At 34.2% G+C, this 14,754-nt stretch overlaps 1 protein-coding gene across 1 annotated transcript in view; it reads left to right on the forward strand.

The window, feature by feature from the left end:
- The window catches only part of ADAMTS19 (ADAM metallopeptidase with thrombospondin type 1 motif 19), a 273,564-nt gene that overhangs the window by 60,022 nt on the left and 198,788 nt on the right, over positions 1–14,754 (forward strand). Inside the window, exon 7 of the mRNA XM_047731597.1 lies at positions 13,463–13,506. Coding sequence (XP_047587553.1) covers positions 13,463–13,506 — 44 coding nt within the window. The remainder of the gene's footprint in view (positions 1–13,462; positions 13,507–14,754) is intronic.

Here is a 14,754-nt window from a genome sequence, read left to right on the forward strand (position 1 = left end):
GGGAAAAAGAAAAAGAAAGGTATAAATATTGGGAAGAAAAAATACAAAGCATTTCTCTTCACAGATGATCTACCTCCATACAAAGAAAATTTTAAGAAATATAGCAGCAAAATTGCCAGAAGTTGTAACTGGATATTTCAAGGCCATAGAATATAAAGTCAATTGATAAAAACAAATTTATTTATTTATAGTAGAAATGAATAGTTAGGAAAATTTTATGGTAACCTCCCAAACCGTAAAAGATGTAAGAGTAATGTAACAAAAAATGGGCAAAACCTTTAAAATGATACCTCCATAGCACAGCTGAGAGAAATTAAAGATCTAAGTAAAGGTTTTTATTTATTGGAAGACTAAATATTATCAAGAAGGCCATCTTCCCCACATTGTCTGAGAGTCAACATAATCTCAATGAAAGTTTGTGCCATCTTTTTTGTTGTTGTTGTAAAAATTGGCAAGCTGATTCCAACATGTATTTGGAAAAAGAAAAGATAGAGAAGAGTCAAAACAATTTTGTAAAAGAAGAATAAACTGGGTGGGCTTACATTATTTGATTTCAAAACTTATTATAAAGATTTGGTAATCAAAACAATGGGGTTTTGGCAGAAACTTGGCAAAGTTGAATGATGTGGAATAAAGAATCTGGAAATATATGCATATAGATATGTTCAATTGACTCTCAGAAAAACCCACCAAAATAATCGAGTCATGGGAAGGTAGTTTATCAATGAAATGGCTCTACAACATCTGGATAACCATGTGAAAAAAATGAATTTCAATCCTGCTTTACACCTTGTGTGATGTTAATTCATTATGGGACATAGAAAGCTACAAGAAAGCTACAGCTATCAAACTCTCAGTAAAAATAAAAGAAAAGGAAACAAAGAAAGAAAGAAGAAAGAAAAACAGAGGAAATCTACATGACTATAGGGAGGATAATAATTTCTTGGACAGGATACAAGAAAAGCACTAATCAAAAATTCTAAAAATAATCATTTGGACATCTCCAAAATTTAAGCCATCTTATGTCCAAAAGACATTGATATGAAAATGAAAAGACAAGCCCTGGATTGGAGAAAATAGTGGCAATACCTCTGTCTACCAAAGCATTTGTATTGGAAATGTATATATGCGTATACACACATATAATATATAAATATAAAAAAGATTAAAACTCAGTAAGAGAGATGATCAGACAAAAATGACCTGTGTTTGTCCAAATACTAGCTGGTGATCTTAAATTGATTAAATGACCTGTCTGAGTCTTGTTATTATCAACAAAGTGAGGATAGTAGTACTGGGACAAAAATATAAGACATCTTGTATAATACCTACCAAACAGTGAATGTTCAATAATTTTACTCCAAACAAATAATTGTTTAAGATTCTGGTAGACTCATACTGATGTGAAAGACCTACTATCAGAAAGACCATTTGTTGTATGATTATGTTATAAATGTTTTTTTATTTAGTTTTGTCAGCCCATAGTTAAAATTCACTTTCCTTTTTAATAAAATTATAATTATGTAACATTGTGGGTCAACTACACTCAAAAAATTTTGGAAGAATTATAGTTTCATCCCACATTATCTTAATACATTTAAGAATCATCTTTTACTATAGTAGGTATGCTCTAGAACATTTTATTTTGTCTTGTATTGCTAGGGAAAGCTAACAACAAGGGAAGTAAGAAGGATTAGTTAAAAGTGTGGCTTTTAAACCTTTATAACATAAGAAAAAATAGTGGACGCAATAGATTCTTTTTTTCAGGACTGAAGAGAAAAATGTTATTAGAAATAAGGAATGAGGGGCACCTGGGTGGCTCAGTGGATTAAAGCCTCTACCTTCGGCTCAAGTCATGATCTCAGGGTCCTGGCATTGAGTCCCACATTGGGCTCTCTACTCAGCGAGGAGCCTGCTTCCCCCCCTCTCTCTGCCTGCCTCTCTGTCTACTTGTGATCTCTGTCTGCCATATAAATAAATAAAATCTTAAAAAAAAAAAAAAAAAGAAATGAGGAATGACATTAAAGTCACAGTACTGGTGGGGCAAGACTTGCATGTAGAGAGTATGATCCTAATATTGTATATATTTTACATGTATTTAGTTATGTACAATGTATTTAGTTATGTGAATACATAGGAAATAAAACTGTAGAAAGAGACTTTAAAATGTTAGCTATAAGTATTCCCAGATAGTGGGATTATAGGCTAATGTTTTAACTTTATTCTTATATTTCTCAAATTTCTGTAAGAAATATACTACATTTTAATGAGGAAAACAATATGAATTAGTAATCAAATTATGAGTATCTGAGACTAAAGTCTCAGAAGCATTATTTCAAACACCTAACAAGCATGAGAAAGAAGACAGATGTCATCAGGTGACAAGTTTATAAAACCTCTTTGTGGCTAATGCATTCTGACTATTCTGGTTATTTCTAAGGGATCTTTTAGTTATGGATAGAAAATCAAAGTTTCATTGTCTAAACAAGCTTTCTGCTCAAAACCCAAAGCAGAAGTCTTTGTTGAGGGGTAAAATTTGTTATGATTTTCATGTTTTATGGGGAAAAAAAATCTTTGTACACCCCTTCAATCCTTTAGTAGAAATGTTAACTTCAATTTTTTTGTACTCTGATAGCTAGGACTTAGAATAAGACCTAATAATTTGCTTTTGATTTTTGGATCACATAGGAATAAATAGAAATAAAATAGAAAGTAGAAAAATTTTTGGTTGAAATAGAAAAAAAAAACTCTCAAAGGTTATACACATATGAAATACTGATAACTGCTGACTCATAATTCTCTCTTTACTTCCCCCTGGGAATGAGGCTTATTTGAAGGATGCCTGTTTCTCCATATCACTCCTTATCAGTGCCATAAAAGTGAAAATCAACCCACCAGAGGGAATGTGTTATGTCTATTCTGAGTATCCTAGTACCATTTGATCAGTAAAGTGTAAATCAAAGGTTTGGGTAACTGAGAGAGAAGAATCCCTTTTTAGTTAGTTTAAACATAAGGGTGATCAAATCTTTAGCTTTGTAAGGACATTGTGAAAGATAAAACAAAAATTTAAATCTCCATGAATTCCATGATCTCATCCACATGTGACAGGCTAACCTCCGTGTGACCAGTTTCTAGTATATTCTTATCTTAGATAATTATTAAATGTTGTATGTTATGTGAGCATATTAGTAGGAAGGAATTTTAGATAGCTGTTAATTTTGGTTTCAAGTAAAATAAATAATGTTTTCATATATCCAAGCCTATCTGCCACAATATATTTATTAAATTGTTCTGTGTGATAAAATGGAGTAAATATTTTTTTTTTTTAATTTTTTTATTTTTTTCAGCATAACAGTATTCATTATTTTTGCACCACACCCAGTGCTCCATGCAATCCGTGCCCTCTACAATACCCACCACCTGGTGCCCCCAACCTCCCACCCCCCACCCCCTCAAAATTCTCAGATCGTTTTGGAGTAAATATTTTAAAGCTGACCCAGTGCTTATGGGCTCATAGTAACAGAAACACAAAACATGTCCTCCCAGCTGTCAACTCTATGATTTCTTAGTGTAATTATCACTTTTCTCCTTGAAATTATGGAGAAGACATAAGTTTCTCTTGAAAATACTCAAATTGGGAGTTTAAAAAAAATTTAGAGTTTAATTTTGTTAATGATAGTTTAGCTTCTCATATTTACTGAAATACTTTTGGTTTATGTGCACTACTTCTGAAAATTAGTTTTAAACTAATTCCATTGGCAAGTGAAATAGAAAGTTTAATAAGATATACAAATGGTAGAAATATATTAATTTGATACAACTCATAGAATAATATCTGAATGAATCATTTATAGGTATAGCCCAGGGCACCATAAAGCTTCACAATGAGACTTATTCTCAGATGTATCTTCATTCTTGGAAATTAAAGGCTCCATTTCATTTTTTTTCAATATAAATCAGAACTTGAACAGAATTTATTGGCCTTCCCAGTTGCCAGATTCTAACAGTTATCATTTCCATAAACTCACATTATGAAACTCTATGATGCAGTCTTCAGACCCACTGAGCCAACAGGAGCCAAGGATGAGAGAATTTCAATATGCATGATCATGGGTCTAGGCAGCAAACAAATCACTGTCCCCCATTGCCCTCCCCCCAACATTGATTTTTATGAAGCTAAGAATACATTATTTGGGCCCTCTTTAAAGAGGTTGACAGTGGAAGAATTAAAGATTAAGAATTATTATCTGATCGGAGTTTTTTAAAATGCTGCTCACAATTTATTTTTTTAGTAGTCCTGAGGGGTACTAACAGTGCTTTTGGAGAAAAGACCTCGCATTTTTAAAATATAATTTGCTTTTTTCATTTCTTTGCTGAGTAGAAACTGGCTGGGCAAAGGACTCTAAGTGTCCTTGAAAATAAGCAGTACATTTGTCATAGTTTTATCATGTTGTTTAGTTACAGATAAAGTCCCTTGTTTCACATTATGTAAATCAAATAGTTATGTTGTAGCCTCACGCATTATGATATGATGTATTGTATGTTTAGAAAAAGAAAAAAAATTCCTTTCTGTCTACATCTGAATATACTTTACACTCAGTGATTCTTGGCCTTACAGTGAAGATTTTGATTTTTATGTTGTTCTTTAACTTTCTGCATTACCATATTATTTGGTATCATCTATTGTGGGTGTTTCTCTCTCCTTTTGTTTTCTGGGAAAGGGAATTGTAAAATAGAACTATTCATTATTTAATACAATTCCTCAAGCCTCTAACTGATTGTGGGGCTCTTATCACATTAGAGAAATGATTGTGTGTCACTCTTTTCTTTGTCTTCGAGGTAGAAACCTTTTTCACTTATCTTTGTATTCTTCCCTTTTATCCACTACTTGGCATGTACGAGGCACCTAATGAACCCAAGCCATCCAACTGTGTAGGTTTCACACTATGCAAGAGCAGAGGGATTTTTATATTGTTGTATATATAAATGTACCCTGAGAATTAAGCAGTGCACAATGTATACAACCAGGCATGGTATTCCTGTGATAAATTTGATTTCTATATCTTCTGATATAGAAAGTAGAAAGGAGCTAAATATATCTGATCATTTACTTTTAATAAAAATGTCAGAAAACCTCTTCCATTCCTCCTTATCAGTAGTTACATTCAGGTTCTGAATATGTTCCACCACCACATGGATATGTTTTCCTACATTAGTTGTTGTTGGTTTTGAGCCACAGAGACCAATTTTGCCCAAGTTGAGCACAAAAGAGGTGTCTCTCTGGAATTTTTGGTAGATGGGGAAAATCTGTGTAGTACTTAGAAAATTCTATGTAGCACTTAGAATGAGAGGAATAGTTGAGGAACTAGACATCAAGAAAGGCAGTGAGCATGGAAATTTTAGAAATGTCAGCCACTAGGTTTGGATGATTCGGGCCATTTATTTTTTCCTACTGTATTATTCACTTTAGATGCTCTGGGAAAAGTGGGTGTGGGTCAGGATAGGGTGAGGAGGCAAATTCTGTGATTAGAAGCTGGTGAAATATTATATATATATATATACATATATATGTATATATGTATATATGTATATATATGTATATATGTATATATGTATATATATGATATATTTGAAGCTGGTTGACCAGTAGAGAGATGCTGGGGTTCAGGGGATAGTTAGGGTCTTCCTCAGTGGCTGTCAAGCAATGTGTTGGATTTTAAAAACTTTCAATTATAATCCTGGGGACAAGTGTTCCAATGAATGTTTTTTTCAGATGTATAAAATTTTCTGTTTTATGTCTTGAATATTTGAAAAGGATGCAGTTCACTAGTTTAACTCTGAAGTTTTAGGGCATGGTATTTCGATTGATTAACTTTAACAGGATAAAATTTCAGTGTGTCTTCCCTCGTTTATTTAGAGTTGTCTTTCTAATTTGGGCATGTATTTTCAAAAAGATATTTTTTTAAATTTAATTTTTTAATTTATTTTTTTAAATTTCTTTTCAGCGTAACAGTATTCATTGTTTTTGCACCACACCCAGTGCTCCATGCAATCCGTGCCCTAATACCCAACACCTGGTTCCCCCAACATCCCACCCCCCCCCCCCCCGCCCCTTCAAAACCCTCAGGTTGTTTTTCAGAGTCCATAGTCTCTCATGGTTCACCTCCCCTTCCAATTTCCCTCAACTCCCTTCTCCTCTCCATCTCCTCTTGTCCTCCATGCTATTTGTTATGCTCCACAAATAAGTGAAACCATATGATAATTGACTCTCTCTGCTTGATTTATTTCACTCAGCATAATCTCTTCCACTCCTGTCCATGTTGCTACAAAAGTTGGGTATTCATCCTTTCTGATGGAGGCATAATACTCCATAGTGTATATGGACCACATATTTTACTTTATTTTTTTTCAGTGTTCCAAAATTCATTGTTTATGCACCACACCCAGTGCTCCATGCAATACATGCCCTCCTTAATACCCACCACCAGACTCACCCAAACCCCCACCTCCTTCCCCTCCCAAACCCTCAATTTGTTTCTCAGAGTCCACAGTCTCTCATGGTTTGTCTCCCCCTCCGATTTCCCCCAACTCACTTCTCCTCTCCATGTCCCAATATCTTCCGTGTTTATTTAACACAAAAACAAGGTATAAATATTAAGACACTCAATTCTGATGGACATTCTGCCTGTGTAGTTCATGAAACTTTTTTTCTTTGCTATTTGCTTTTTAATAATTAACAAAAATTAGCTTACTTTAAAGCATTAATTCAGTTGGAACAGTAGATTTTTAAGGCATATGCCAGTAATATTGATAAGATTGTATCTTCTATATACAAAAGAAAAGCTGTTTTGTACAGTGAAGATTGATGTATCAGGTGGTAACAGCCAACTTTCAGTAATCCAGAATCAATCAACAAGTTTTTTTCAGATTTTACAGAATAAAAAATAATAGACTATTTGAGAAAAAAACATTTAAAAATTTAAATGAGTGAAAACATATGTTGCTGTTCCTATTGTTTGGAAATATGCATTTATCAGTATATATAGCACATTGTAACACTGCATTGTGTATATTGCATTTTGGGTATGACCAACTCCCTTGCAGTCCAGTGAGAGGTCTCTACAGTGGGCCTTGTCTAGACCAAACATATCTCTGATATACAGTATAAACCAGAGGCAGGAGAAAGCATGGCTGCTAAAACAAACCAAAGCCAAATATTTAAGGGTGGAGTTAATTAAGTGGGGAAAGGAAGAAGAAAGGATAACCTGCAAGAGGGTCATTTTATGCCTTCTCTGAATCCTAGTGAAGTATCAGAGAAGTGTTCTTAGGGAAGAGTTTCCCAGGAATAATAAAAGTTCAGGGGATTCTTTGTGAAGAAAATCATGTGACAAACAAACGAACTTGTATTATTTTGTTATTTATAACTGCAGAACAGTAAACATATTCCTAAATACTGAATATGATTTAAATGTATTAAGTTTATATTAAGTCCATTTTGTGCCTTGTGTTGAAAATATATTATTTAAGGTTATGTTTCATCTTTTGAACTCTACCTTTCCCTTCCGTCCTTTACTCTAGTAATCAAGGGTTGATTCTATATCTATTTTATAGGAGTCATGTCTGTCAGATATGTGCCAGAAGGAATAGTAAAAAGTTATAATGATTAATTGTTGATATTAAGTTACCTCATTCATACCATATCCATGGCTATTCACTCAAACTTTTTCTTTCTGCTCCAACCTTGTGGAAAGGAAATGGCAATATTGTAGTGATCACTAATTTTACAATAATTCATAATTAACATCATGTCCCCTTGCAGGAAGATATCTTTGAAAAAAAGTTAAATATTATTTGATGTCAGTGTAAAGATCTCATTGAAGCAGTTATACAGTCTTTTTAATAGTTTGGTGAAAGGAGCTGCATAATAGAAAGTATAACAATAGGATAAGGTCTATCTGGCTTGATTCTATATACATTGAGATCTAAGTTAACAATATATATGTATTTCTCTAAACTTAATTACTATATGGTAGGTCAAATTGAATCCACTTCCTTTAATTATGTGATAATCTGACTGACTAGATAATCATAAACTGTTCCCATTAGAAACCTCTTGGAATTGTACAAAAAATATAATGGAAAATCCTTCCACATGTGCAGATGAGCAAAGGAAGGAAGGAAGGGAAAGAAAGAGGAAGGGAAGAAGGAAGGAAGGAAGACAAAGAGAGAAAGAGAAAAAGAAGGAAGGAAGGACAGAAGGAAGGAAGGAAAAGAAAGAAATGCAGAGCTTCTGAGGTAATATAGTAACTGCCTTGAGAGGAGTTTGTTGGACCTAAAAAGCTGGGTTTTTAGGCTTAGCACATGAAGAAAAAAGACTTTGAGACTTTGTAAAGTGGGAAAGTGGTGTGAAATGATTGTATATAGCCAGAACCCTTAGATAACTCTGCCCTTGATAAAAATGGGATCTAGTAGAAACTCAGCAAACAAGCGCATGTTGTCAACAAAAAGCTTCTGTTTTAGCCATGACCCTAGGTTAGGAAAAAACAGCCCATCTGGGTATTCATTACCACAAATATGATTTCAACACTGAAACACTTGTTGTTGAAAGCATAGGCAAAACTACTCTGAAGGGGCCCTCTCTCGATTTTATACCACACAAGGCAACTGCAAATAAAGTACAACTAAGTGAGTTCACGAGAAAATTTCAAAACACAAAATGAGAGCATCTCTTCCTTCACAAGAGCCAGGAGTTCCAGTAAAGAATAATCTAAAAAGCTGGGATTCTTTTAAAAAATCATATTTACATGACTGAACAATCACACCAAAAAATGAAATATGAGAATAAGATATTTCAGGGAAAACAAGTTAATTTGAAAATTGAAGAAATAAAACATCTATAAAAGGAATGTACTTATACTTAAAATCTCAATTTCTGAGTTAAGAGTAGATTAGATACAGCTGAAGAGAGCACTAGTGGATTGGATGAGAGATCTGAGGAATCCTGCCAGAAGGCTGCTAGAGTTGTTAAAAGATGGAATTACAAATGAGTGCTTTAGAGTTACAGACATCAGAATGAGAAAATCAAAAATATGCCTAATGGAGTTGTAGCACAATAAAGGGAGTATGAGAGGAATAGGCTAAATAGATAATAAGAATTTGTATGTGTTCTTAGGTTCTTCAAATTAGATAACATGCCAAGTACCAAAGAAGATAAATAAAATCAAAATCAGTACCTAGACACATCAAGGTGGGACTGCAAAATCAGAAACCAAATGCATAAAAGAAGAGCCAGTTGATCACCAACTTATATATTTATATATATACACACCAACTTGTAAACATATATTTTATATACATGGATTTCTCTATTTATGAATGCTAGAAAGAAATGAAATACTCTTTGTTACTGGCTGAGGACCAGTAAAATTAACCTAAAATTCTGTACGTGCCTGCTGTCTCATTATGAATAAACACATGGAAAACAAAGTCTGGAACTGCTTATTATTCATAGATCCTCACTGAAGGAAATCCTGAAGGATGTACTTAAAGAATAAGGAGCTCTCTAGAAAGTAAAGATCCAAACTATTACTGAGAAAATATATTGCTAAATACATGGGCAAATCTAATAATGGTTTAGAAAATCTAAATTGAGATTTGAAAAATTGAGATAGAATTATAATGTCAAATAAAAATAACATGAAAGACTGAAGGAGGGGTTGAATTAAAAGCATTTGATGTCCTTTCTTCAGGAGGAGCCTGAAGATAATTTTTAACTCCAGACATTCAAGTGAATGTTGTAGACAGAATAATGTCCCTGTTCTAATCCATAGACCTTGTGACTATGTTATCTTACATTCTGAAAAAAGGTCTTTGTGGATGTGATTATGTTTCAGGTTTTGAGATTGAGTGATTATCCCCGATTACCTAGGGAGCCCAATGTAATCACAGGTGATAGGGAAAGAGGGAGGCAAGAGAGTCAGAGAAGGAGGTATGATGATAGAAAGAGACCAAGCAAGTGATACCATTGTCAGCTTTGAGGATGGAAGGGAACTGTGAGTCAAGAAGTACAGCAACCTCTAGAAGCTGGGAAAGGCAAAGAAACGGATTCTTATTTAGAGCTTCCAGAAGGAACCCAGTACTCCTCATACCTTGATTTTAGCCCAGTGAACTCCAAACTTCTGACTTTGAAACTGTAAGATGATACATTTATGTTACATCATTGTATTTGTGGAATTTGTTACAGCAGCAATAGGAAAATAATACAATGCCATTTAAATGTGGAAGTAACAATTAAACACAATCTAACGTTATTTTTCAAGTAGCAAAAAAAAAAAAGGAAAATAAAACTAGATAGGAAGGAAAGTATAATGGGAAATAGAATTAACAAATAATAAAGAAAAAAATAAAGAAAAAACAAATAATAAAGAAATCCAAATATATCCATAATAAAATATTAAATTCATTTTTATATTATATAATTAGGTTTATAATTTTAACCATATGCTGTTTGTAAGAGACTTGGAGAAAATGAAAGCTGAAAGTAAAACAAAGAAAAAAAATACCAAGAAAACATCAATGTATTACTAGTATATTAATATTTGTTAATATCAGATGTAATAAACTTTAATACAGAAAGCATTAGGGTACATAGGGTTTCTATACAATAGTAAAAAATAATTCAAAATAAATTATAAAAATTCAGAGAGTTAACTTAGTTTCAACATAAAGGAAAAATTAGCCAGAATCAGAAGGAAACAACAAATGTATAACCACAATGGAATTTTAACACCTCTTTTTCAGTTACAGATTTAAAAATAAATTTAGAATTTCTAATTTTCTTAAGCAATTTTATGTCAGAGTTGGGTATGTCGCTAGATCTAATGCACATGTATAGCTTTGTTCCAAACCATTTGAAAATATACATTTTTAAAATTTTAATTCCAGGATAGTTAACATACAGTGTTACATTACTTTCAGGTGTACAATACTGTGATTCAAATTTCTATACCTTATTCACTGTTCATCACCATACATATATTCTTAAAATCCCTTAACCTTTTCACCCATTCCCCCCACCCACGTCCCCTCTGGCATCCTCCAGTTCTCTATATTTAAGGGTTGGGTTTTTTGTTTATTTCTTTACATTTTAAATATGCATGGGACATTTACAGACCTGCACAGATATTAAATCACAGATGCTGCTGATGAGCTGGGAAAATGTGAATTGAAAACTAACCCTTTTAATCATCAAAGTGTAGATGTCGTTGGTGTAATTGACAGGAGGGTTGCACTTAATTTTACCATTTTTTTAAAAGATTTTATTTATTTATTTGACAGAGATCACAAGTAGGCAGAGAGGCAGGCAGAGAGAGAGAGAGAGAGAGAGAGAGAAAGCAGGCTCCCAGCTGAGCAGAGAGCCCAAAGCAGGGCTCCATCCCAGGACCCTGGGATCATGACCTGAGCCGAAGGCAGAGGCTTTAACCCTCTGTGCCACCCAGGCGCCCCAATTTTACGATTTTTAATTTAGAAACAGCATTCAGATGGCTATAACAGAGTGAGGAATAAAAAAAATTTTTTTTAATTTCTCTCTCACACACCCACAAAGACTAATTAGTGTATTGTTTGTAATAGTAAAAATTCTGTAGAATCTAAACATCTTTGCTCATCAGTAGGAAATTGCTTAAATTATAGTATAGAAATAGCAGCAAGAACAACAAAACAACAAAAACGTGAACTAATTCCGGACAGCTTAGTAGGTGCCTGGCATTGTTTTTTAAGTTTTCTCTATGTTTACTTATCCAACACATTCACTAAACTCACATTAAAGTGTTCTATATGTAGACACTCAGTTAAGCATCTGACTTCGGCCCAGGTGTTGATCTCAGGGTCTTGGGATCGAGTCTTGCATCGAGCTCCCTGCTCAGCTCCCTGCTCAGTTGGAATCGGCTTTTCCCTCTCCTTCTACCCTACCCCTTTCTTTAAATAAATAAGTAAATGTGTGTATGTATGTATGTCTTATTAAATTAATCTTTATTATTTATTTATTATCTAATCTATATTATTTATTAAATAAATCTAATAAGATCTAATCTTATTAAATCTCCTAACCTGCACTATAAACCTACATGGTAGATAGTGACCTTATTACCCCTTTTTTATGTAGAGATAACAGAGGCACAAGAAGGTTCAGTAAGTTGCCTAAGGTCACATAACTAGTAAAATTGAAAAGGTAGTTAAAATTGTGCTTTCATATAGTTTGCTCTAAAGCTCTTCAAGATACGGTATTCAAATAGCAAGTTGTAGCGTATTTTTCATGGTTATATTCTGCCTCTGTGTAAAAATACTAATTTCCTCATGCCCCCCCCCTTTTAAAGATTTTATTTGTTTGTTTGACAGAGAGAAAGAGATCACAAGTAGGCAGAGCAGCAGGCAGAGAGAGAGCCGGAAGCAGGCTCCCCGCTGAGCAGAGAGCCCGATGCGGGGGTTCAATCCCAGGACCCTGAGATCATAACCTGGGTCAAAGGCAGAGGCTTAACCCACTGAGCCACCCAGGTGCCCTCCTCATGCCCTTTTAAAAAATGATTACTATCAGTCTTTTAAAAATTTTGCCAGTGTTATTATATAAAATATTTTGCTGTTTTTTTTTTTTTTTTAAAGAGAGAGAAGCGAGAGTGAGCACAGGCAGACAGAGTGGCAGGCAGAGGCAGAGGGAGAAGCAGGCTCCCTGCCAAGCAAGGAGCCCGATGTGGGACTCGATCCCAGGACGCTGGGATCATGACCTGAGCCGAAGGCAGCTGCTTAACCAACTGAGCCACCCAGGCGTCCCAAAATATTTTGCTGTTTTAAACTGTATTTTTTACATTTGACTCTTCTATCTGGAAATTATTTTTGTGCCTGTGAAGCAGAGATCTTAACAGTATTTATCAAACAGAAAACCATGTCCTAATACCCGATACTATTTTTTGTAATAAGAAAATGAAATCCGGTAAAATTCAAAACAAGATAGAATTTTTTTTTAAGTATTTTTAATGAAATAAGACAACATGCTTCAGTATTATATCAGAAAAAATGTGTCATTAAAAATTTAATAATTCTCGGGGCACCTAGGTGGCTCAGTGGGTTAAAGCCTCTGCCTTCGGCTCAGGTCATGATCTCGGGGTCCTGGGATTGAGCCCCACATTGGGCTCTCTGCTAACCAGGGAGCTTGCTTCTTCCTCTCTCTCTGCCTGCCTCTCTGCCTACTTGTGATCTCTATCTGTCAAATAAATAAAATCTTTTAAAAAATTTAATAATTCTCATTTTTTTCTTAGAATTAAAATTTAATCTTATTTTCAGTTCTGTTAAATTGTTGGAGATAAACTATATGATTCAGTTGTTAATGTAACCATCAAAAATGAGTCACATAATCTCTATTGACTGTGGAAAAGTTTATTTTTACTTCCATTTTCTGTTTCCTTTCTAGGAAAGATTTCTGTGTTCACAAAGATGAACCATGTGATACTGTTGGTAAGTGCACGTAAAAGTTTTTACACTTTGAGGAGTTCTGGACACCTTTAATACATCATTTGTATAGGAAATTATTTGAGAACGCTGTTTTTTTTTAATTTTTTATTTTTTATAAACATATATTTTTATCCCCAGGGGTACAGGTCTGTGAATCACCAGGTTTACATACTTCACAGCACTCACCATAGCACATACCCTCCCCAATGTCCATAACCCCACCCCCCTCCTCCCAACCCATCTCCCCCCAGCAACCCTCAGTTTGTTTTGTGAGATTAAGAGTCACTTATGGTTTGTCTCCCTCCCAATCCCATCTTGTTTCATTTATTCTTCTCCTACCCCCTTAACCCCCATGTTGCATCTCCACTTCCTCATATCAGGGAGATCATATGATAGTTGTCTTTCTCCGATTCACTTATTTCGTTAAGCATGATACCCTCTAGTTCCATCCACGTCGTCGCAAATGGCAAGATTTCATTTCTTTTGATGGCTGCATAGTATTCCATTGTCTATATATACCACATCTTCTTTATCCATTCGTCTGTTGATGGACATCTAAGTTCTTTCCATAGTTTGGCTATTGTAGACATTGCTGCTATAAACATTCAGGTGCACGTGCCCCTTCGGATCACTACATTTGTATCTTTAGGGTAAATACCCAGTAGTGCAATTGCTGGGTCAGAGGGTAGTTCTATTTTCAACATTTTGAGGTGAGAGAGTGCTGGTTTTAATGGAATGTCTTTAGACTGTCGGAGGTATGTATTTCCAACCTTATGTTTAATCATTGGTCAATACTTCAGTTATTAATGAAATAGCCTAAAGACACAAATACACTATATACTGGAGAAAAATTTTAAACTAGGTTTTAAGAATCTCATGAGTTCTTTTTTCTTACCGTCACAGAGATGTACACGTGGGTTCAGCAAAATTCTATTATTATTGCTAAACCAAGGCAAAATGTATTAATGTCAATGTGATTGACCTTTTTCAGGCTAATGGATTTTCTTTTTTTTTTAGTAATGTATGTTTGAAATCCTTTGCAGACTGTGTCAAGGAAGTTCATCTCATTTCCCTGATTTTCTATACATAAAGTAGTAAATTTTCTGTATTTTGACCTGGATATTTAAATTCCTAAAACAGTAACCACACACCCAGTAGAATCCATGAAACCACAGCTCTTAATTTTGAGAGAATGGCTACATATTTGCTAACATAAGTGATATATCTATATAATATACATAACTATATATA

Source organism: Lutra lutra, chromosome 5 (genome assembly GCF_902655055.1).
Source record: "Lutra lutra chromosome 5, mLutLut1.2, whole genome shotgun sequence".
Lineage (NCBI taxonomy): Eukaryota > Metazoa > Chordata > Mammalia > Carnivora > Mustelidae > Lutra > Lutra lutra.